We start from the raw sequence: 25,939 nt of genomic DNA on the forward strand, positions 1-25,939 counted from the left end.
GCTCCACATTGATCTGGTACTCCCTGTATATAGCTCCACATTGATCTGGTACTCCCTGTATATAGCTCCACATTGATCTGGTACTGGTACTTCATGTATATAGCTCCACATTGATCTGGTACTGGTACTCCCTATATATAGCTCCACATTGATCTGGTACTCCCTGTATATAGCTCCACATTGATCTGGTACTCCCTGTATATAGCTCCACATTGATCTAGTACTGGTACTCCCTGTATATAGCTCCACACTGATCTGGTACTGGTACTCCCTGTATATAGCTCCACATTGATCTGGTACTGGTACTCCCTGTATATAGCAGCACATTGATCTGGTACTGGTACTCCCTGTATATAGCTCCACATTGATCTGGTACTGGTACTCCCTGTATATAGCTCCACATTGATCTGGTACTGGTACATCCTGTATATAGCTCCACATTGATCTGGTACTCCCTGTATATAGAGCCACATTGATCTGGTACTGGTACTCCCTGTATATAGCTCCACATTGATCTGGTACTGGTACTTCCTGTATATAGCTCCACATTGATCTGGTACTCCTTGTATATAGAGCCACATTGATCTGGTACTGATACTTCCTGTATAGAGCTCCATTCTTGTGTATTTAATTGTATTCCTCTTGTGTTAGTTACTATTCTGCATCGTTGGGATGGGCTCGTAAGCAAGCATTTTACTGTAAAGTCTACACCAGTTGTATTCGGTACATGTGATAAATTAAATTTTATTTTATTTAAAAGGTCCGGAAATTGGCATTTGTGAACATGAGTAGATTACGTTGAAAACAACAGTTGGATGCGGAATCAGCGATTCGTATTATACCCGTTAGGAGGACTCCGGTACACAGGAGGCAGGGGCAAAAACTCCCATAATACTTTTATTTCCCTTTTGACCCACATTCAAAAGAGTCACACAAACATGAAGATGTCTTGCTAGAGGGGGGGGGCGTTGATGCAGGAACCAACGGGATACTCGAGGGGGGCGTTCATGCAGGAACCAATCGGATGCGCGAGGTGGGGGGCGTTCATGAAGGAGTCAATGGGATGCTCGAGGGGGGGGCGTTCCTGCATATGCAGGAACGCCCACATGCTTGAACGCCCCGAATTGCGGCCCGCAATCACACACTATTGGTGCTTCAGCAACAAACAATAGCAACCATCCTGAGTGAATTAGCTAGCTACTGAGAATACTTTATATAGGAATCCAAAAGGAACCAAGGTGGCAGCACTAGTGAAAATCCTAGCTTCTGCAAAACTGAAACAAATCCGGAGATCCAACCCACGCCGAAATCAGGTAACGTCAACTTTAGCTAGCGTTTCACGCCGTATTACACCAAGGGTTAATATTAACGTTAGCTAGTGTTGTCTTGCTGTTGGGTAGCTAACTAACGCTATATAGCTAGAATAAATATTTATTGTGAAGTTGTATACCTTCCATGCTACAGCAATACAATCTCGTATTCGTTTCCTAGACGAATAACTAGCTAACTAGATTGGTCTCCTCATGCATCATGATTTGATGTTTGTAGTTACGTTTGCTGAGCAATCATCTAGCTAGTGAGTTTCAAGCTTGCTATGCAGCTAAGGTTATTATGTGCGAAGTGTATTGATGAAGAATTCGCAAACTGAATATCACAAACATCTTTGTGCTAAAATAATATGCAATTCCTGATCCAGTCTCTGGGTTCCGGTGACACGGCATGTGTTGTTCTGTGTCCGCTGACTTGGCATGCGTGCGTTGTCGTACCACCTCGGGGTTACTTTAGTGCAAACTCTCCAGCGTGCCTTTGCGGTTCTGAACGGTGTAAAATCCCTTTTTATTCTATTGCACCAGTAAAAGGAATCTCCTTGAGTGAATTTAAGAAAGCACTATTTAAAATGTTTAACTAAAAACATTCTGTTTTGTGTTTTAACTATTTAGAAAGATCACCATATGGATGGGATATATTCGTAACTATGTAAATATTATACGTACTTCTTTTTATTAGTTTTAATGCTAGTTGTAGCCCTTGATCGTGACTCTCATACTGTTTTCACATAGGATTTATGGTATTTTGCTTTAAAAAGAAATGTGGGCATTGTTTACGACACCCTTACAAATAGGCCCATTTTTACCCCGTTCTTGCCCGCATACACATTTTTGTACCGCCCATGCCAGAATGCAGGTGCTGCTGACTGGTAATAGTGTTGTGCTGATGTGGGTGGGTGTTTATTTTAGTAAATCCATTTAATATACACCATCAAATAAATACATGATTAATTTGTTGTTTGTTAGGTTGCTAAGAAGGTAGGCCATCAATTGCATATAAGAATTTGTTCTTAACTGACTTGCCTAGTTAAATAAAGACAAACATTAAGACTAATAAAATTTATTTTCGTTTTTATTAAGATTTAAATGTTAATTTCAAACAATAACGCATTTTTTTCCCCCCATCTTTTTTTCGTTGGGGAGAACAAAGACATACAATACATAAAGTAACAGGGGCGGCAGGTACCCTAGCTAGCTCGGGATTCAAACAAGCAACCTTTCAGTTAATGTCCCAACGCTCTAACCGAAAGGTTTCTTGTTTGAATCCTGAGCTGGCAAGGTGGGAAAATCGTCTGTTCTGCCCTTGAGCAAGGCACTTAAGTTATCTTTAAATCAAGTCTAATTTTATTGGTCACATACACATGGTTAGCAGATGTTATTGCAAGTGTAGCGAAATGCTTGTTAAAAAAACTTTTTCCTAAGGACTAGAAGAAGCGAGGCAGCCCTCTGTCAGCACCATCTTTTCTTATGTAATTGTCCCAATTGGGTGACAACCATACAACCGATATACACATAACATGAAACAATGAGATGGATAAAACATTTTTTTAAAGGATTAATCAGTCTGCAAAATTGCCGCAATAAATAGACATTTCATGTGCAGATTCAGAAAATGTTTGGCCTGTGGGATAAAAGTGTTCCTGTATCTGTTGCTCTTGACTTTGGGAAGTCTAAACCGATGACCTGAGGGGAGGAGTGCATAATGGTCAAGGAGAGGGTGATCAGGACAGTCTAGGATACTGTTAGCACTCCTCACCACTCACTTCCTGAATGAGAGCCGTGCCTGTTGCACCCCGATGACCTGGCCGGCCACCTTAACCACACTGTCCAACCTACTTCTGTTGCAAACATTAAGATTGCCAAGCCAGGCCACCATCGAGAACATCAATACGGATTCAATAGAACTTATGTAACAGTGTCATCATTAATTTACATTTTAAAAAACGCTGCTGTCCCTTACAGACGGCATCTGTGTTCTCCTCAAACGTCAATACATTGTCCAACACTGTTCCCAGGCACTTGTAGGTACTGACCAGCTCAATGCCATTTCCCATAACCACAGTGGGTGTGGGGTTCAGTGGCTGCCATCTAAAGTCATTGGCCATGTCTTTAGTTTTGGAGACATTCAGTTGGAGGAAGCAGTTCTCACACCATGACACAGTCATCTACCACAGGCCCATGCTCCCCCATGACACAGTCATCTACCACAGGCCCATGACACAGTCATCTACCACAGGCCCATGCTCCCCCATGACACAGTCATCTACCACAGGCCCATGACACAGTCATCTACCACAGGCCCATGACACAGTCATCTACCACACGCCCATGCTCCCCCATGACAGTCATCTACCACAGGCCCATGACACAGTCATCTACCACAGGCCCATGCTCCCCCATGACACAGTCATCTACCACAGGCCCATGACACAGTCATCTACCACAGGCCCATGACACAGTCATCTACCACAGGCCCATGACACAGTCATCTACCACAGGCCCATGCTCCCCATGACACAGTCATCTACCACAGGCCCATGCTCCCCATGACACAGTCATCTACCACAGGCCCATGACACAGTCATCTACCACAGGCCCATGACACAGTCATCTACCACAGGCCCATGACACAGTCATCTACCACAGGCCCATGCTCCCCCATGACAGTCATCTACCACAGGCCCATGCTCAGACTCTCCATACTGTAGTAGACTGACAATGACAGTCATCAACTAACTTGATGTGCCCATTTTCAGATTTGCTACGACAGTCATTAGTATGTACAGGAGAGGAGAGAGCACACAACCTTGTGGGGATCCCATTTAAAACAGGCCTAGCATATTTTGAGTTGAATTATGTTACATCTAAATGAAGTTATTTTGTTCAAACAGACAAGACACACCTACCCCAATCAGTCATCACACATTTATTTTATAGTAAGAATATAACAGAATAAAATTCAAATAATATTTTCCCCATATAATTGTCACAGGAACCTGTGGAATTGCTGTCATATCAAAAAGTGATATTCTAAAACCGAGCCCAAGCTGATGCTTTTTTTTGATGGATGTTTCATTTCATTCCTACCCTCTCACTTTGTGAGGGAGGGTTTCTTATCTTAATACCGATAGAAATTAATAGCAATCCTATTTTTGAAAGCATTTGATTCTTGTGTTCATTTTTCACAACCTTCTGGGGCTTTTGGAGTTACCTACACACGATTGGTTGGGAGTAGGCCTAGGCTACTAAGCGACTGAGTGAAGAGCAAAATAAACCACTTGTTAAACTACATGCATATGGCAAAATGTTCTGATAAATGAGCCAACATGTTTAAGGAAAACAGACGGAAGACAGTGGACCAACTGTGCTAATTAGCTATCTGCGACTCCGAACACCTGTGTAAACAATGGGACAGAACACCTCCCTCTGCAACTGAATCCTGGACTTCCTGACGGGGTGCTCCCAGGTGCTGAGGGTAGGCAACAACACATCCGCCACACTGATCCTCAACACGGGGTGGGGCCCCCCTCAGGGGTGTGTTCTTAATCCCCTCCTGTACTCTCTGTTCACCCACGACTGCGTGATCCCGCACAACTTCAACACCACCATTGTTTGCTGACTACACGACGGGGGTAGACATGATCACCGATGACGATGAGACAGCCTGTATGGAGGAGGTCATTGACCTGGCAGTGGTGCCAGGACAATAACCTCTCCCTCAACGTCAGCAAGACAAAGGAGATGATTGTGGACTACAGGAAATGGAGGGACGAGCATGCTCCCATCCACATTGGCTGTAGTGGAGCAGGTCGAGAGCTTCAAGTTCCTCTGGGTCCACATCACTAAGGAATTAACATGGTCCACACACACCAACACAGTCGTGAAGAAGGCACGACAACACCTCTTCCCTCTCAAGTCTGGAACCAACAGGACCCTGAACAGCTTCTAGCCCCAAGGAATAAGACTGTTAAATAGTCCGGGTAGCTATTTAGTTAAATAGTTAACCATTTGCATTGCCCCACTTTTGACTCATCACATACGCTGATGGTACTGCTTATTATCTATCCTGTTGCCTAGTCACTTTATCCCTACCTACACTACATCATTTGCTCACATTGTATATAGTCTTATTTTTTTCTACTGCATCATTGATTGTATGTTGTTTTACTCCATGTGTAACTCTGTGTTGTTGTATGTGTCGAACTGCTTTGCTTTATCTTGGCCAGGTCGCAATTGTAAATGAGAACTTGTTCTCAACTTGCCTACCTGGTTAAATAAAGGTGAAATAAAAATAAAATAAAAAATAAATAAAAATAAAATTGATCAGAAATACAGTGTAGACATTAATGTTGTAAATGACTATTGTAGCTGGAAACAGCAGATTAAAAAAAAAATATATATATTTAATCGAATATCTACATGGGTGTACAGAGGCCCATTATCAGCAGCCATCACCCCTATGTGCCAATGACACGTTGTGTTAGCTAATTCAAGTTTATCATTTTAAAAGGCTAATATATCAGTAGAAAACCCTTTGCAATTATGTTAGCACAGCTGAAAACTGTTCTGATTTAAAGAAGCAATAAAACTGGCCTTCTTTAGACTAGTTGAGTATCTGGAGCATCAGCATTTGTGGGTTCGATTCAGGCTGAAAATGGCCAGAAACAAAGGACTTTCTTCTGAAACTCGTCAGTCTATTCTTGTTTTTAGAAATAAAGGCTATTCCATGCGAGAAATTGCCAAGAAACTGAAGATCTCGTACAATGTTGTGTACTACTCCCTTCACAGAACAGCACAAACTGGCTCTAACCAGAATAGAAAGAGGAGTGGGAGGCCCCGGTGCACAACTGAGCAAGAGGTCAAGTACATTAGTGTCTAGTTTGAGAAACAGATGCCTCACAAGTCCTCAACTGGCAGCTTCATAAAACACCAGTCTCAACATCAACAGTGAAGAGGTGACTCTGGGATGCTGGCCTTCTAGGCAGAGTTGCAAAGAAAAAGCCATATCTCAGATTGTCTAATAAAAATAAAAAATTAAGATGGGCAAAAGGACACTTTCTGAAGGCACTGTACATATCTACCTCAATTACCTCGTACCCCTGCACAGACTCAGTACTGGTAACCCGTGTATGTAGCCAAGTTATCGTTACTCATTGTGTATTTATTCCTTGTTATTATTTTTCTATTATTTCTCATTTTTTCCCTCTGCAAGTAAGCATTTCACTGTTAGTCTACACCCGTTGTTTACGAAGCATGTCCTTGTGGTGAATTAGAAAGCACACTGAAAGGGAGAGCCAGGACAGACAGCTAGCCTGTTCAATGCACTCTAACACGTAGCCACGCATGCACACAAACACAGGGCTGGCACAATAATCCTATAGTCTCGTAAACCAAAAATTATGGACAATAAAGGTAAAGACACACACCAGCTATTTCTGAACTTTTCCTGTTTTTAAAACAATATCCCACTTATAAATACGGTAATGTGCACTATGGTGAAATCGCTCTGCCATTTCCAGTTTGCTAGCATTTTAATAGTTTGCCTATTTTCAGTTTTTGACAAAACAAGAAACTATAGTGTAGAAAATCATTGTAGCATCTTACCTGCTGTGAAATATATTTTCCATAACCAAAAATATTGTATTTTCAGCTGTTTTGAAGCTGGTGTAGAAATCTGAAAGTAAAAGACGCACAAAATACATTTTAAGAACGGGAAACAGAAATAGCGCACCGAACAGACCTACCACTTCTTAGACTTTCCTTCAATGAGTGACTGATCTATAACTCACATTTCTATGTGAATTTGATAGGGTCGCTCAAAAAGTTACATATTTCAGCTTTCAGGGCGACAGGTAGCCTAGTGGTTAGAGCATTGGGCCAGTAACCGGAAGGTTGCTAAATCAAATCCCCGAGCTGACAAGGTAAAAATCTGTCGTTCTGCCCCTGAACAAGGCAGTTAACCCACTGTTCCCCAGTAGGCTGTCATTTATAGGTAAGAATTTGTTCATAACTGACTTGCCTAGTTAAATAAAATAAAAGCGTTTGGGTAAATAAATGTTTTGGGAAAAATTAGGGTTTTTAGACACAACTGCAAACTTGAAGGAGTGGGCCATTTTTAAGGAGTTTGTCTGGCAGTGCCCATCTCCCCGCTTGTCCCATGTCATGAGGATAACTGAACCACCTATTGAGATGTGCATCACATCAGTGGTACTTTGACAGGCTTTCTGTCTCTCGCCTCCTGCTTGTGTGAATCATAATTTGACACTGGTACTGTATGTTCAACTCAAGGGGTCTTGTTGGCTTCCCCGGCGGGCAGCTTTGCTCTCTCTGCTTAGTCTGGCTATTTGATGAGCCTCCTTTACTTTGAATAGCTTAGTAGGAAATCAACTAAATGTATTAGAAAATACGAAACATTTTCCCAAGTTAATCTATTAACTTATTACATTTCTAATTTATTTACGTTAAATTGAAGTAAATGTATTGAACTAAATGTGTTGAAGACATGAACAAAATGCATCAGTGATCTGTATTTTCCTGCAACTTTCTGAAGAGGTGTGTGTGTGTGTGTGTGTGTGTGTACCACGGTGTGTAGCCGTTAGTGATGATGCTAATGTCGTGAAAGCAGTGTTCTGGTAGATGGAAATGCTTTCCAAAAAGCCTATGCCTACCTGGCAGAACGGTGTCATGATTATTTGCATAAATCCAGTGGTCATTTGTTTTGCAAACTCTGCAGTCACATGAGTGCTACAGAAATATTGCTACCCAGACCAGCCAGTCTCTGGCTGGTACACAGTTGAATTAAAGGGTAACTACACCCAAAAATGTAAAGTTCTTACATTGGTCAACATTTCAAAAGCGGTGTCCTGATGTGGTTTAAGCATTGTTTTGTAGAGTGGAAACCTGAAAACTGGGGGAAAAACAGAAACTTGGGAGAGGAAAAAACAGAATGCGGTGAAAATGAAATGGAATCAGGCAAAAAATGAAACCGATTTTTTTTTTTAAATAGGGCTCTAGCCTTTGTAGAATAGATAACCGTGAACCTGCTGCCAGGACGGGCAGCAGTTATTTTCCTACGCAGCTTTAACCCAGTGTCTGTCATCCTCTCCCAGGCATGTGCGAGGGGCCGGGGTGGAGCTCACGCTCAGGCCGGGGTGGAGCTCAGGCTGGCGGTTTACTTGAGTTGGATCCCACTGGTATTGCTTCCCATAGAGATGACCTACTATGTGATGCTTTGAGGGCTGTAGTCCTGAGGCAGTGATAACCAACCCTGGTCCTGCAGATGATCCTGGAACAAGGTGTGTTACATTGTGCCCTTTCAGCCCTGGTTGACTTGAAAGACAGACTGATGGAGAGAGGGGAAGAAAGCTAGTGGTAACTCGAAACTGGAAGCTAAAGATGCAGGAAGATCATGTATAATACCCATAACCCCAGTGTGTTACACCTGGGTCTGTTGCCATGGTAACTATGTGACCATATGGTCCTTTTGAGGATGTCAAAGGGGGCGGAGTCTTTAAGGTGATCCAATTGTTGTTTTTGTTTTTTTTCTCACTAAGTGCACAAATGCACACCGGAAGCATTCTCTTCCAATATTTATTGCAGTGAGTTGGAAAATAAATTGATCCAGTGTGTGTGTGTGTGTGTGTGTGTGTGTGTGTGTGTGTGAGAGAGAACGTGCTCTTTACTTTATCTTACCTCAAAGCACATAGCCTTGTCCTTTGGTCTCAGTTCGAAGCTTTGACTACAAGGATACACAGGCAGCTCTCATTCTGATACTCTCTGGTTAATGTCCTAAATGTAGGTGATTTTATTACTGAATTCCAATGCCTTTCTATGTTTCACCTGGTGGGATGAGGGGAGATTCCCTCCCAAATGGTGTCCGTCTCAAAGTGGCTAGGAATTGACTTGTTTGGCTACCTGATCCCAGTCCCAGATGTGCCTGGACCATCTGGACCTTACCACTGAGATTCCAATTTGGCCCACACACATACACACAGTCCTAATGTTTGGACACCACTGGGCTCGACTATTCCTGTAGGCCTAGATCTGAGATGATTGGGTGGGGGGTAGTCCTACCCAATATGGCATTAACATGATGATTTATTTACATTTTTTGACATTTCAATAGAGCTTTTCATAGAATCTCAGTGCCTCGAGCATCCCCCCCCAAAAAAGCAATACATCATGAAAGGTCAAACGTTTAGAGGTCAAGTCTTTGAAAGCTGCATCCTCTGAAGATGGAGAGGGTCATTTCATGGCTTGAGCAAAGGATGAATGATGGAGCTACAGTGCCTTCAGAAAGTAGTCAGACCCCTTTCCTTTTTCAACATTTTGTTGTTACAACCTGAATTTAAATGTATTAAACATATTTAAAAAATGTGGCACTGGACTACACACAATACCCCATAATGTCAAAGTGGAATTATGTTTACAAATGAATAAAAATATAATGTTGTGAGTAATTAAGTATTCAACCCCTTTTGTTATGACATGCCTAAATAAAAGAGTAAAAATGTCCTTAACAAGGTTTACATAATAAGTTACATGGACTCACTCTGTGCAATAATAGTGTTTAGCATGATTTTTTTGGGAATGACTACCTCATTTCTGTACTTGACACATACAATCACCTGTAAGGTACATCAGTCGAACAGTGAATTTCAACCACAAAGACCAAAGAGCTTTTCAATGCCTCGCACCTATTGGTAGATGGGTAAAAAGCAGACATTGAATATCCCTTTTGAGCATGATGAAGTTATTAATTACACTTTGGATGGTGTATAAATATACCCAGTCACTACAAATATACAGGCATCCTTTCTAACTCAGTTGCCAGAGATGAAGAAAACTGCTCAGGGATTTAACAGTTACAGAGTTTAATGGTTGTGATTTGGAGAAAACAATGGATCAACAACATTCCAGAACATGCACCCAGTTTGCAATAAGGCACTAAAAACTCACAGCTGTAATCACTGCCAAAGGTGATTCTAGCATGTATTCACTCAGGGGGTTGAATACTGCTCTAATCAAGATATATTAGTGTTTTTCATACTTAATTTTTTTTTTATATACAAATGTTAGAATTTGTGTGGATCGTTGACAAAAAAAAATACAATTTAAATCCATTTCAAATCAGTCCTAACCAACTTTGTAACCCCACAAAATGTGGAAAAAGTCAAGGGGTGAGCATGCTTTCTGAAGACATTATCTATAGCACATGGTTCAGAAGCATCTCAGGATTGGGGCTAGGGGATCATTTCAGACTTGGCCAATGACTTGACTGAGTGAGAGAATAGTCTGTCTTTGTAACAGTATCCCACCACTCTCTCTTCCTCTGGGGTCATTGGTCACAACTCTGTTTGTTCCAGATGGTGTCTGGCCAGCCTAGAGTGAGATGGGATCTTCAGATAGGCTGTGACGATACCAGTATCGTGATGTTTTTTTCCGTGGCAAAAATGAAAACACAAAGCAACTCTCTTTTGGTTCTTTAAAACCCTGTTGTTATATGTAAAATATGTTCTATAGCTTGGAAAATGAATAAATGTTGACTATGGATGACAACAATGTTTGTATCCAACATCAGGGCTGTTTTCCTAAGGAAGTTCAATACACTTTGTTTTGTTTCCTTGCAACGATGCGAACGAATACTGCGGTACTTGCATGGTCCCGGCCCTACTCAGCAGTTGTCGGGGTAGTCACCTAAGGAGTTGGCTCGGCGGCTACCTCGTGTCTGAAGAGGAGGAACTAGTACCAAGATGTGGAATTTAAAGTATTTAGGAATACTATCAGTGAAGTAGTACCAAGTATGGGGAATTTAAAGTATTTAGGAATACTATCAGTGAAGTAGCCAATCCACTATGGAGTATGTGGACTAGTCACTCAGCAGCCTATGTGAGCTGTTGACTAAGGAGTATTTGAACTAGGTATTTCAATTTTGAACCCCTATTTACTGTTGGGTTATTTAATTGCCATGGTTTAAATAACGAGCAGACACTTCTGGATAGAGCAGACACACTAAATCAAATCAAATGATATTTTTCACATGCGCCGAATACAACCGATGTAGACCTTACAGTGAGGGCTTACTTACAAGCCCTTAACCAACAATGTTTTTTAAGAAAAATGAGTTAAGTAGAAAATCAAAGTAACAAGTAATTAAAAGGCAGCAGTAAAATAACAATAGCGAGGCTATATACAAGCGGTACAGTGGTCAATGTGCACCAGTTAGTCAAGGTAATTGAGGTAATATGTACATGTAGGTAGAGTTAAAGTAACTGCACAGATAATAAACAGAGTAGCAGCAGTGTAAAGGAGGGGTCTGGGTAGCCCTTTGATTAGCTGTTCAGGAGTATTATGGCTTGGGGGTAGAAAGCCTGTTAAGAAGCCTTTTAGACCTAGACATGGCTCTCCGGTACCGCTTGCTGTGCGGTAGTCTATGACGGGTGGCTGGAGTCTGACAATTTTTAGGGCCTTCCTCTGACACCGCCTGGTATAGAGGTCCTGAATTGCAGGAAGCTTGGCCCCAGTGATGTACGGGGTCTTGCGCACTACCCTCTGTAGTGCCTTGTGGTCTGAGGCCGAGCAGTTGCCATAACAGGCAGTGATGCAACCAGTCAGGATCTGAGGACCCATGCCAAATCTCTTCACGACTGTCTTGGTGTGCTTGGACCATGTTCGTTTGTTGGTGATGTGGACACCCAGGAACTTGATGCTCTCAACAGCCCGTCAATGAGAATGGGGGTGTGCTTGGTCCTCCTCTTCCTGTAGTCCACAATCTTCTTCTTTGTCTTAATCTCTCCCTCAACGTGATTGTTGTCCAGGCACCACACGGCCAGGTCTCTGACCTCCTCCCTGTAGGCCTACCACTGTTGTGTCATCTGCAAACTTAATGATGGTGTTGGAGTTGTACCTGGCTGTGCAGTCATGGGTGAACAGGGAGTACAGGAGGGGACTGACCACGCACCCCTGAGGGGCTCCCATGTTGAGGATCAGCGTGGCGGATGTGTTGTTACCTACCCTTACCACCTGGGGGTGACCTGTCAGGAAGTCCATGATCCAGTTGCAGAGGGAGGTGTTTAGTCCCAGGGCCCTTAGCTTATTGATGAGCTTTGAGGGCACTGGTGTTGAATGCTGAGCTCTAGTCAATGAATAGCATTCTCATATAGGTGTTCCTTTTGTCCAGGTGGGAAAGGGCAGTGTGGAGTGCAATAGAGATTGCATCATCTGTTGGGGCTGCATGCAAATTGGAGTTGGTGTGGGGTTACTGGGATAATGGTGTTGATGTGAGCCATGACCAGCCTTTCAAAACACTTCATGGCTACAGATGTGAGTGCTATGGGTCGGTAGTCATTTAGGCAGGTTACCTTAGTGTCCTTGGGCACAGGGTCTATGGTGGTCTACTTGAAACATGTTGGTAGTACAGTCTCAGACAGGGAGATGTTGAAAATGTCAGTGAAGACACTTGCCAGTTGGTCGGAGTACCACGTCCTGGTAATCCGTCTGACCCTGCGGCCTGTGAATGTTGACTTGTTTAAATGTCTTACTCACATCGGCTGTGGAGAGTGTGATCACACTGTCGTCCGGAACAGCTCATGCTCTCATGTATGTCTCAGTGTTACTTGCCTCGACGTGAGCATAGAAGTAATTTAGCTCGTCTGGTTGGCTCATGTCACTGGGCAGCTCTCAGCTGTGCTTCCCTTTGTAGTCTGTAATAGTTTGCGAGCCCTGCCACATCCGACGAGCGTCGGAGCCGGTGTAGTACGATTTGATCTTATTCCTGTATTGACGCTTTGCTTGTTTGATGGATCGTCGGAGGGCATAGCGGGATTTCTTATAAGCTTCCGAGTCCCGCTCCTTGAAAGCGGCAGCTCTACCCTTTAGCTCAGTGTGGATGTTGCCTGTAATCCATGGCTTCTGGTTGGGGTATGTACGTACAGTCATTGTGGGGACGACGTCATTGATACACTTATTGATGAAGCCAGTGACTGATGTGGTGTACTCCTCAATGCCATCGGAAGAATCCCGGAACATATTCCAATCTGTGCTATCAAAACAGTCCTGTAGCTTAGCAACTGCTTCATCTGACCACTTTTTTTTGACCGAGTCACTGGTGCTTCCTGCTTTAGTTTTTGCTTGTAAGCAGGAATCAGGAGCATAGAATTATGGTCAGATTTGCCAAATGGAGGGCAAGGGAGAGCTTTGTAGGTGTCTCTGTGTGTGGAGTAAAGGCGGTCTAGAGTAATTTTTTTTCCTCTGGTTGCACATTTAATGCTGGTAGAAATTAGATAAAACTGATTTGTTTCCCTGCATTAAAGTTAATGGCCACTAGGAGTGGCTCCTCTGGATGAGCGTTTTCCTGTTTGCTTGTAGCCGTATACAGCTCATTGAGTGCGGTCTTAGTGCCAGCATCGGTTTGTGGTTGTAAATTGACAGCTACGAAGAATTTAACCTTTATTTAACTAGGCAAGTCCGTTAAGAACAACTTCTTATTTTACAATGACGGCCTACCCCGTCCAAACCCTCCCCTAACCCGGATAATGCTGGGCCAATTGTGCGCCGCCCTATGGGACTCCAGATTACAGCCGGTTGTGATACAGCCCGGGATCGAACCAGGGTGTCTACAGTGACGCCTCTAGCACTGAGATGCAGTGCCTTAGACCGCTCCGCCCACTCGAGAGCCTGTGAGACGACAACCGATTCTTAGAACTTATTTGTACTGAGGAAGGAACCGTGTTTGTGATCTAGAGACTCTGGGGTCGTTCCATGCCATGACAAACCCACCAGTTCAGATTGTTCTGAAATAATTTCTGTAGTTAGTCTGATTTGGCTGAAGGTGATGATGATGATATCTCTCAGGGAAGAGGAGAGCTAGACTACGCAGCGCTAGCGAGGCACTATATTTATTGGATATTATATGAATCCTATCATATATATATTATATTTAGTGTCTATAATGGCCAATTTAGGTGCAGTCAGATTAATTTCTCAGAGATCTAATTAAATTGAAACAAATTAATGTTGCAGGAATTTTTTATGTTTTCTGTTTCTAACAGAACAATCTGAGATGGTGGGTGTCTAAGTCCTCTTTCTGGTGTTTTTGAGGTTGAATGACCCTCTGCTATTTCTGCCACTTTGTCAAATTATTCTACACACGAACAGACATACATATCATCACACTTGCACACAATCTCTGTCTCTCTTCCTCCCTCTCTGGCTAGCTGGTATTTTGGTCCCTGAAAAATGGAGACGACATGGTTGTCCTGTCCTGTGAGGGAACAAAATACTTTTTCCTCTGAGAGATTCACTGATACACGCCCTTACGTCACATTCTATCCCCTATGAGATGAGAGCATGCAGCCTCCAGGCATTGTCTGGTCTTATAACCCAAACCAGAGCTTAAACACCTCAGAGAACAGGAGGGAAAGATGAGAGACAAGTGAAGAGATGGAGAGGTAATGGATAGTTGAATGTGAGATTAGAGGGATGAAGGGGAGGATGAGTAGGGGTTAAGGAGTTAGTCGAATGGAGGGATGTAATAGAATGAAAAGGAGAGGTGGAGTGTGCAGAGGAAGCTCTTGGTATTCAGGGTTGATCCTGTCTGCAGTGCATGACGCCTGATCTGTTTCTGCTCTCAGCTGCATAATGGAATTGTCTTGGCAATGACACGGGAGTACAAACCGATCTGGGACCAGGCTAGCCTGCACGGGAGGTCACGGTGGGCTGGAGGGCTGTGTGATGTTGTGACTCAGTGCTCTGTTTGACTGAGCGTAGGTCTACATCACAAAGACTGATAGTCACTGTACTCACACACACACACACACACACACACACACACACAGACAGACACTAAAACGCATGCATTTGCTGTGACACAAAATGTAATCCTCCTTGTCTGTCAAACACTCAGTCATTTCAGTCTGTGATGGACCTTTACTCATACTCTTCTGTGACACACACACACACACACACACACACACACACACACACACACACACACTGTATAGCACATTCTCATGCTCTGCCAGAAAGATTTAGTGGGAAACTGTATGTTTCCCCTCTGGTCTCTGATAGCTTCCAGTTCAGTAGATTCTGGTTGGTAATGAGGTTGGCTACACCAGCTTCCTCATTACCTCTTCCTGTTGTGCAACCGTACAGTATACTTTTTCTGTCTCCTGCCCTTTGTTTTGCCTTTTTATATTGACCTCTCTGTCTCTCTCTCTCAGGTCTGTAATACTGAGTGAAGGGCCGTGCGAGAGGGACTTTTAGAAAGAAAACCCACCTTGCTTGGTAAGAATAAAAGAATATTTGATGTCTTCTCGAATCACTCTCAGAACCAACCACACACATCATCCCTTTTTGAAATGTATTTCTTTAATCTTCTCTCTGAGCAACCACATCTAATGTATCAACCTGGGCTTCATTTCTGCTTTTACAACCACATCTAATGTATCAACCTGGGCTTCATTTCTGCTTTTACAACCACATCTAATGTAGCAACCAGGCTTTGTTTCTTTTTTGACCAATTTCTCCTCTTCTGTTCTTTTTAATTTCTTTCTCCATGACACCTATTTATCTTACCTACTTTCTCCTCCCTGCCTCTCTCCTTCCTCCTGCACACCCCCTCTCCTCTCTCCTCCCCCAGGTTGTCGTAGTGTGTAGAGGAGAGGAGTGCTCCTCAGTAGCAGCAGCAGCCATGGGTCTGGTAGCTTACCTGAAGACCCAGTTTGTTCTGCAGCTCCTGCTGGGTTTTGTGTTCGTGGTGAGCGGCCTCCTCATCAACTTCATCCAGCTGTTGACGTGTGTCCTGTGGCCCCTCAACAAGCAGCTGTACCGCAGGATCAACACCAGGCTCTCCTACTCCCTCTGGAGCCGTGAGTCATCACGCTGCAATTGTCCTGTGTCTGTGTAAGATCCTGGTGTTTGTGTTTGTGTGTGGGCGCATGCGTGTGTTTGACTAGGTATTTGTGAGATCCTGGTGTGTGTGTGGGCGTGCGTGCGTGCGTTTGACTAGGTATTTGTGAGATCCTGGTGTGTGTGTGTGTGTGTGTGTGTGTGGGCGTGCATGCGTGCGTTTGACTAGGTATTTGTGAGATCCTGGTGTGTGTGTGTGGGCGTGCATGTGTTTGACTAGGTATTTGTGAGATCCTGGTGTGTGTGTGGGCGTGTGTGTGTGTGTGTGGGCGTGCGTGCGTGCGTACGTTTGACTAGGTATTTGTGAGATCCTGGTGTGTGTATGTGGGCGTGCGTGCGTGCGTTTGACTAGGTATTTGTGAGATCCTGGTGTGACGTCGTTAGTACGTAATGCGTTGTGTGTATAATATGAAGTCTTTTTGTCACACCTCAAAGGGAGACCTTGTAACAGAATGGATCTTGTGATATTGATAACTGTGACTCAGTTGACTAATAGAGTCAATCATTTATATTTGTTGCCATGGAGTTGTTTGTATGAGACGGTGTAATAGAAAGCAAGTTGTGGCCTGATGTTGACAGAGTAGATTTAGTGGCGACAGGGTTCATACTGAATAACCTCCCAATTAGCACCTTTTATGGACAACGTTTTGATCCAACAAGGATCTTGGCGGGGAATAGATGTGACTGTGTTGACCCTGTTGTCCTGTACAGAGCTGGTGATGCTGCTGGAGTGGTGGTCGGGAACACAGTGCACCCTCTACACAGATCAGGCCACGGTGGACAAGTTCGGCAAGGAACACGTCATCATCATCCTTAACCACAACTATGAGATTGACTTCCTGTGCGGCTGGACTATCTGTGAGCGATACGGAGTCCTAGGGGTCAGTAATGATATCCAACCCTCACTGGCTCGCTCCAATTCTCTGTCACTCTATTGGCCTGTCCTATTGACTTGTCCTGTGTTTTCAGTGCAGATCAACAGGACAGTAGTTGAGGGAGCCACTGTAGACCAGCGTTCTTCACATCCCTCCCTTTTTTTTCTGACCTGATGATCCATGTTTGTTTACCTAGAGTTCCAAGGTGCTGGCCAAACACGAGCTGCTGAAGGTGCCTCTGATTGGCTGGACCTGGTATTTCCTGGAGATTGTGTTCTGTAAGAGGAAGTGGGAGGAAGACAGAGAGACTGTGTTCAGAGGGCTAGAAAGACTCAGAGACTACCCTGAGTTTATGTGGGTGAGTATGGCTCCATTGTTATAGGGCTACATTTCTCTATCCTGGCCCAGATTACTCAGGCTCCTTAGTTATAGGGTTACATTTAAACTATCCTGGCCCAGATTACTCAGGCTCCATTGTTATAGGGCTACATTTCTCTATCCTGGCCCAGATTACTCAGGCTCCTTAGTTATAGGGCTACATTTCTCTATCCTGGCCCAGATTACTCAGGCTCCTTAGTTATAGGGCTACATTTCTCTATCCTGGCCCAGATTACTCAGGCTCCTTAGTTATAGGGTTACATTTAAACTATCCTGGCCCAGATTACTCAGGCTCCTTAGTTATAGGGCTACATTTCTCTATCCTGGCCCAGATTACTCAGGCTCCTTAGTTATAGGGCTACATTTCTCTATCCTGGCCCAGATTACTCAGGCTCCTTAGTTATAGGGTTACATTTCTCTATCCTGGCCCAGATTACTCAGGCTCCTTAGTTATAGGGTTACATTTAAACTATCCTGGCCCAGATTACTCAGGCTCCTTAGTTATAGGGTTACATTTAAACTATCCTGGCCCAGATTACTCAGGCTCCTTAGTTATAGGGCTACATTTCTCTATCCTGGCCCAGATTACTCAGGCTCCTTAGTTATAGGGTTACATTTCAACTATCCTGGCCCAGATTACTCAGGCTCCTTAGTTATAGGGCTACATTTCTCTATCCTGGCCCAGATTACTCAGGCTCCTTAGTTATAGGGTTATATTTCTCTATCCTGGCCCAGATTACTCAGGCTCCTTAGTTATAGGGTTACATTTCTCTATCCTGGCCCAGATTACTCAGGCTCCTTAGTTATAGGGCTACATTTCTCTATCCTGGCCCAGATTACTCAGGCTCCTTAGTTATAGGGTTACATTTAAACTATCCTGGCCCAGATTACTCAGGCTCCTTAGTTATAGGGCTACATTTCTCTATCCTGGCCCAGATTACTCAGGCTCCTTAGTTATAGGTCTACATTTCTCTATCCTGGCCCAGATTACTCAGGCTCCTTAGTTATAGGGCTACATTTCTCTCTCCTGGCCCAGCCTGTTATAACAAGTCATTGGACTAGGTCCAGGAGTTCAGTCTTGATCAGATCTGGTTACTGTATCTCTGGTGCTCTTTAACTGGCCGAGACACCACAGGAATATAGGTCAGTGTGACTCTGGCCTGCTTCCTAAAGGCCCTCTTTAGAGAGGTTTAGACACATGCTGTCGCTCGGCCTGCAAGATTCCACTTCTGATGCTCGTTAACGGTTACCAGGAACTACCAGAGGGCTTCGGCTAATTAAGTGGTCTGATCTGATTTTTAGTGACACCTCGAAAACCCCCCACCAACTCAGCTCTGACACGGGGACAGGTCAGCTCTGACACGGGGACAGGTCAGCTCTGACACGGGGACAGGTCAGCTCTGACACGGGGACAGGGGACAGGTCAGCTCTGACACGGGGACAGGTCAGCTCTGACAACATGTTGAATGTTTACTGTTTCTTTGAAATGGGCCACAGTGACTGTCTGTCTGAATGAGGACGTCTGGTCTGATGACGCTGTGCCCAAATGGAGTCCTTGGGTCTGTTAATGCTGTGCCCACTCTAAATTCAAATGTATTTATAAATCCCTTACATCAGCTGATGTCGCAAAGTGCTGTACAGAAACACAGTCTAAAACCCCAAACGGCAAGCAATGCAGGTGTAAAAGCACGGTGGCTAGGAAAAACTCCCTAGAAAGGAAGAAACCTAGAGGAACCAGACTGAGTGGTGGCCAGTCCTCTTCTGGCTGTGCCGGGTGGAGATTATAACAGAACATGGCCAAGATGTTCAAACGTTCATAGATGACCAGCAGCACGACCAGGTGGACTGGGGACCGCAAGGAGTCATCAGGCCAGGTAGTCCTGAGGCATGGTCCTCAGGTCCTCTGAGAAAAAGAGAGCGAGAGCATACTTCAATTCACACAGGACACCGGATAAGACAGGAGAAATACTCCAGATAACAGACTGACCCTAGCCCCTCGACACATAAATGATTCCAGTGTAAATACTGGAGGCTGAGACCGGAGGGGTCGGGAGACACTGTGGCCCCGTCCGATGATACCCCCGGACAGGGCCAAACAGGCAGGATATAACCCCACCCACTTTGCCAAAGCACAGCCCCCATGGAGATTGAGATAAGATGAGGACTTTATTTAGAGCAGAATTTCCTGGAGATGCACTTGATCTGTAACTCACCCTGGCCCTGCTGGGGAGTTTGATAGGGACAGAGATGAGAGGAGGCCACAACTCACCCTGGCCCTGTTGGGGAGTTTGATAGGGACAGAGATGAGAGGAGGTCACCTCAACGGGAGTGTTGTCTAAACCTGTTGTTTGCGTCTTGTCTATCTGTATTTTTAACTTTGTCTTAGTGTTTCTTTTAAGCTCAATGTGTCTCGCTCTCTTTCGTTCTCTCTCTCTCTGTCTCTCTCTCTGTAGTTCCTGCTGTACTGTGAAGGCACCCGCTTCACAGAGAAGAAACACCAGATCAGTATGGAGGTAGCAGAGAGTAAAGGCCTGCCCAAGCTCAAATACCATCTGCTGCCTAGAACCAAAGGCTTCACCACCGCACTCAAATGCCTCAAGGGCACAGGTGGGGCATGCATTCACACACACGCCAGGGTTCTCCCCAAAGAATGGAAGACGGGTGCTGTGCCACCTTGTGATGACTGGCCGCGCCACCTTGTACATATTTAAATGTATCATTTAAGGCCAGGCACCATACCCTAATAGGTTTGTTTTTTTGCTCTAGATTGCAGAAAATGGCAGTTACAGCCGTTCAAAAACGCCGTACTCTACAGCACCACCTTTTTAAAACATCATGGGGAGAACCCTACACACACACTGACTTTCTGTTCTTGTGTCTGTCATCTTCTGTTTTTAGTGTCTGCTGTGTATGATGTCACTCTGAACTTTAAAGACCACCAAGTCCCCACTCTGCTGGGCATCATCAACGGCAAGAAATACCTGGCAGATATGAGAATCAGGTGGGTACGGATCAATAGGTATGACCCTGTGATTATTACTGGAGCTGTTTCAAATGGAAGCCCATGATGCTCTGTTAGCCCGTTGGCACTGTTCCAAGCACATTGGTATTTATCATAGAGAGACAATGGACTGCTTAACTCAGCTGGAGTCTTGTGCTGCTGGGATAGTCATGTCATGTCCTAACCAACACACATGGGTAAAGAGAGGAGGAGAGGGAGGGAGAGAAAGGGTGGAGAGAGGGCAGTGAGGTCACAAAAAAGCTGCGGTGAAAAGCATGACTCTGACTCATGTCCCGGGGACCATCATTAAATACCAGAGTATCAGGCTTCTGTTACATAACATTTACATTTTTAGTCATTTAGCAGACGCTCTTATCCAGAGCGACTTACAGTAGTGAATGCATACATTTCATTTTCATTTCATACATTTTTTTTTTTCTTCGTACTTATATCAGCTACACTGTAAGATAACAGAGAGACCTCAACTCTTATAGGGAGGAGACTAAACTGTAAGATTACAGAGACATCAACTCTTACAGGGAGTTGGGGGCTCCCGAGTGGCGCAGCGGTCTAAGGCACTGCATCTTAGTGCTAGAGGCGTCGCTACAAACCCTGGTTCGATTCCAGGCTGTATCACAACCGGCCGTGATTGGGAGTCCCATAGGGCGGTTGTGAATTTGTTCTTAACTGACTTGCTTAGCTAAATAAAGGTTAAATAAAATAGGCTAAACTGTAAGACTACAGAGAGCCATTTGCGGGGGTTAAAGTTCTCTGTCACTGTAACGTATTTCCATCATATGGATTCTGGAGAGGTTGTTTTTGAGATCAGTGTGGACCTGAAATGAAAATACTGGTTTGGAGATAATACCAACAGCAGCATGTTTGTTCTACAAAATATATTTTCAAATAAATGTATTCTCAAATTTTGTATTTTCTCTGTTATGCTGTGTGCACTGAACTGCATGCATATTGAGGCCCATTTCTAGAGGTGGAAATTATATTTTAGATGGTGTCAGCATGATTTAATTTTCATTTAATTTTGGAGTGTAATGTCCCTTTTAAAAAGTAAACAGAACTGAGTTTCTCGGTCCTTCATAAAAATGATCCCGGGGAAGACCCTGTGATCAAGGGACTGGAATTGGTCAAACTCGCAGTTTGATACATGCACAAAATGATCTTCTTTCCCTAAAAGCATGATGGTCATGACTTTCTGACATGAAAGGGGAGGTTATTAACTTGAGGCCAGACGATTGATCTGAGATCAACTTAAGTTTTCAGTCATGGGATTTTTTTCTTCTTTAAGCCCTGCATAGGTCTAATTGCGTCATGTAAAAGCAAAACTTTTCAGTCATAGAAACCATTTGAATAACAACATTGAGAGACCTTCAAAGGCTCCATTTCATTGCCTTTTTTATTAGATGGCAGATCAAGACGGCTTCCCTGCATGAATGAGCCCTGTGTGAGGTTAAACGGGAAAAGTAGCCTGGTGTGTGTGGCAAAAACAGATGCTTGTTTTATGGCCCAGTCCTACTTTTACTGTATGAGGAACCCCCATCTGAACCTTGTCAGTTTGCTCCCTGGTGGTGAGATGTTGCTATGGCAGACCCTCATTCTCCTGCATTCTGTTGCCATGGCAGATGCTCATTCTCCTGCATTCTGTTGCCATGGCAGACGCTCATTCTCCTGCATTCTGTTGCCATGGCAGACGCTCATTCTCCTGCATTCTGTTGCCATGGCAGACGCTCATTCTCCTGCATTCTGTTGCCATGGCAGACGCTCATTCTCCTGCATTCTGTTGCCATGGCAGACGCTCATTCTCCTGCATTCTGTTACCATGGCAGACGCTCATTCTCCTGCATTCTGTTGCCATGGCAGACGCTCATTCTCCTGCATTCTGTTGCCATGGCAGACGCTCATTCTCCTGCATTCTGTTGCCATGGCAGACGCTCATTCTCCTGCATTCTGTTGCCATGGCAGACGCTCATTCTCCTGCATTCTGTTGCCATAGCAAACTCACCCTGCTATCTTCTGCATTGTGTTGACTGCCTGTCTCCTCTTCTCCGGCCTGCAGGCGGTTCCCTGTAGAGGAGATCCCAGAAGATGAGAAGGAGTGTGCCAACTGGCTTCATAAACTCTACCAGGAGAAGGTAAGGCTCTTTTGGTGCTTGAGGTTTAACTGAATAGTGTTAAATGTAGAGACGCTTTCTTTCCTGTAGAAGTCAGACATATAAACTCATATCAGATGAGTTACACCTACCTTTATTTTGAAGTAACAACATAATGTTTTACCAGGTTTGGTAGTAGCCACGTACTGTACCTTGACATTGTCTCTCCAGGATGCTTTGCAGGAGCACTACCATAAAGAGGGCACTTTCCCGGGTCCCACCATCACCCCTCCTCGCCGGTTGTGGACGCTACTCAACTTCCTGTTCTGGGCGGCCCTGCTGCTCTCACCCCTCATCAACTTCGCCTGCGGGGTGGTGGTCAGCGGCTCCCCCCTCCTCATCCTCGGCTTCAGTCTCTTCCTCATTGTAGGTGAGTAGAGGGTACACAACAGCCGCAAGCACTTCCTCTCCACTGTTACCTTGGCCTGGGACCTTGATCCAATAACAATGAGCGTTATGCAGTAGCTAACTCCAACACACACATGAATGTAACTGAAATGTTGACTAATGTGTATAGTTCCTGACAACAAAGTTACATGTAAGTAAATATTATAATATTGTGAGTGTTTTTTTGCCTCTTGAGATTTGGTCCATCATCTCTCTGTTTTTTTCTTTTTGGTCCTCTTCAGCCTCCATAGCCATCCGGCGCCTGATCGGTGTCACCGAGGTAAAGAAGACAGGCTCCAATTACGGCGATGAGGGGTCCAAGAAACAGAACTAGACCTCTACCTCCCCCTTGTTGGTTGCTGTACGGTCCTCCTGCATTTCCCCTCCCTCTATTCTGTTGTCCTGCAAGTGCAGTCAGCACACCGGGGAGGGGGCCAAACCATTACACCTAGAGATAAAACAGATCTGGAGGGAGCCAAACCATTACACCTAGAGATAAAACGGATAGATCTGGAGGGGGCCAAACCATTACACTTAGAGATAAAACGGATAGATCTGGAGGGAGCCAAACCATTACACCTAGAGATAAAACGGATAGATCTGGAGGGGGCCAAACCATTACACCTAGATATAAAACGGATAGATCTGGAGGGGGCCAAACCATTACACCTAGAGATAAAACCGATAGATCTGGAGGGGGCCAAACCATTACATCTAGAGATAAAACCGATAGATCTGGAGGGGGCCAAACGGATAGATCTGGAGGGGGCCAAACCGTTACAGATAGATAAAACAGATCTGTAGGGAGCCAAACCGTTACACCTAGAGATACCACAGATGGATTTGGAGGGAGCCAAACCGTTACACCTAGAGATACCACAGATGGATCTGTAGGGTGCCAAACCATTACAGATAGATAAAACAGATAGATCTGTAGGGGACCAAAACATTACACCTAGAGATAAAACAGAGAGATCTGGATAATGAGAGGAAAGAAAGAGAGAGAGGTATGAGACCGTCTGGAGCCAGCTCTCTGTGGAGTAGGAGAGGGCAGAAGGAGAGGCTATGACCAGGCTCTTTGCCCCCTTAACAACTCCCTCAGATGTCCCCGGCCCCGCCCACTCTTCACCTCCTGACCACTGGGGTCCTCACCACCAGACAACTAATCAGCTCACCACACCGAAGCAAGCCCACTTCCTGTTCTGAGCTGCCCACTTCCTCTTTCTGTCACATGCTCTGGTCCTTTTTTTTGTTGTTGTTTTTTTTTTCTGTTACTAGTGTTCACCTCTTGTAACAACATACAGTACATCTCCCCACGTTCAACCAAATGATTGGATTTCAAATGGGAACCAGTTTCTTGAGGCTCAGCCTGGTTTTCACTTTGCTTTTAACCTCTAAGAAAAAGGTGTTTATTTTTCACTGTGCTTCCTATCTCTGCTGTGGGAGCCCGCCCCCTTTTTATATTTGTTGTCCAGATTCAGGATCAAATATAATGGGGCGTTTCCATGATTCTACAAGTCTATGCATTCTGGTCACTATTGAATATTACTACGGCACTTATTTTCATCTGGGCTATGTACAACAGCAGAGATGGGACTTCCAGTGTTTTAAATACTGAGGCAGGTTTCTATGTGTTAAGACTACAGTAAGGGCTCTGTATTCATTAACAACACGCTAACTAACTAACTACTTAATAACATTTTGTTATCTTTGACATGATATTCAACTCCACTGTTCCAACGTCCTCAAGTTCTGACTAATTATTATTTTATGTAGGTTTTTACCGCATTCTCCCATGCTTGCTCACAAGTAGATGTCTGCACACGCATTACCATGCCATTTTATGACTAGCCAGTTTCCTGAGTGAACAACTTTTCTTCTGTTTTACACAGCACGCCCCCCCGGTGTCTTTACACAGCTCGACCCCCCCCCCCCCCCCCCCCGGTGTCTTTACACAGCTCGACCACCCCCCCCCCCGGTGTCTTTACACAGCTCGACCCCCCCCCCCCCCCCCCCCGGTGTCTTTACACAGCTAGACCCCCCCCCCCCCCCGGTGTCTTTACACAGCTCGACACCCCCACACCCCCCCCCCCCCGGTGTCTTTGCACAGCTCGACCACCCCCCCCCCCCCCCCCCCCCGGTGTCTTTACACAGCTCGACCCCCCCCCTGGTGTCAGTGTGACTCTTATAATAACCAATTCCAGTCAAAACAGACTATAACCCCACCTACCCTTTTATAGATGAAATGCACTAGCTACTGATTCTCCTCTCCAGCTGTACACTCTAGTAATGTTTGCCTCTGCAAGGGTGACTGTTTGATTGGTTACAAAGTTCCTATCTCTTAGGCTAGGGTGATTTGATTGGTTGCTAAGTTCCCTTCCTACCTCATCTCTTAAGCAAGGGTGATTTGATTGGTTACTAAATTCCATTCCTACCTCATCTCTTCATCTACTTAAGTATTGTACTCAGACACACTCCACCAATCCTTAATCTGTAATGGTGCACTGTGGGTAGTTGAATTTTCTCCATGTTAGTTCTGGCATGTTTATTAGGCCCTGGTGTATGTTGACATGGTGCAGGAGCAAAAGGATCTTATTGAATTGTAATGACACATGTACATGTGTCATTTAACAGAAGCTCTAATCCAGAGCAATTTATAATACCGTCCCTAACAGTACTGTTCTACATCTCAGTTGCCAGCGATATGTTACTAAAAGCTGCTTACAGGTCCTGAGCTGCACAGGAATGAGGTTTTTGCCCCGTTGTTTATTTTTTGCTGCTATTCCCTGCATGCCACAGCACCACCCTGGGCTCAGACACTGCAACTGCACTTGCTTTCCAACACACCTGCACTTGCTTTGAACACATCTCACATTGTTTATCTATTTACACTCTGAT

General features: G+C 44.5%; 1 protein-coding gene across 4 annotated transcripts; it reads left to right on the forward strand.

Annotated features, from left to right (window-relative positions):
• The first annotated feature begins 1,110 nt into the window (after positions 1–1,110).
• LOC115155516 (1-acyl-sn-glycerol-3-phosphate acyltransferase gamma) lies at positions 1,111–24,030 on the forward strand. Of its 4 annotated transcripts, none has more exons than XM_029702184.1 (10): positions 1,111–1,313; positions 15,548–15,611; positions 15,977–16,195; positions 16,947–17,116; positions 17,307–17,468; positions 19,942–20,095; positions 20,387–20,489; positions 22,561–22,636; positions 22,826–23,024; positions 23,284–24,030. In XM_029702184.1, exons 3-10 carry the CDS (start codon positions 16,018–16,020, stop codon positions 23,373–23,375), a joined length of 1,134 nt encoding a protein of 377 aa, XP_029558044.1. In that variant the 5' UTR covers positions 1,111–1,313; positions 15,548–15,611; positions 15,977–16,017; the 3' UTR covers positions 23,376–24,030. The 4 variants fall into 4 exon arrangements, with proteins under 4 accessions (XP_029558044.1, XP_029558043.1, XP_029558046.1 ...); XM_029702183.1 differs by having other exon boundaries at positions 1,112–1,313; positions 15,967–16,195; XM_029702186.1 differs by lacking the exon at positions 1,111–1,313 and adding an exon at positions 8,457–8,623.
• Positions 24,031–25,939: the final 1,909 nt, after the last annotated feature.

Source organism: Salmo trutta, chromosome 20, assembly GCF_901001165.1.
Source record: "Salmo trutta chromosome 20, fSalTru1.1, whole genome shotgun sequence".
In the NCBI taxonomy this organism is placed as follows: Eukaryota; Metazoa; Chordata; class Actinopteri; order Salmoniformes; family Salmonidae; genus Salmo; species Salmo trutta.

Coding starts and splice junctions, on each gene's coding strand:
- LOC115155516 (XM_029702184.1), top strand. CDS start 16,018: ATGGGTCTGGTAGCTTACCTGAAGACCCAGTTTGTTCTGCAGCTCCTG. Junction 16,196..16,946: donor CTCCTACTCCCTCTGGAGCC/GTGAGTCATCAC, acceptor TGTCCTGTACAG/AGCTGGTGATGCTGCTGGAG. Junction 22,637..22,825: donor ATAAACTCTACCAGGAGAAG/GTAAGGCTCTTT, acceptor TTGTCTCTCCAG/GATGCTTTGCAGGAGCACTA.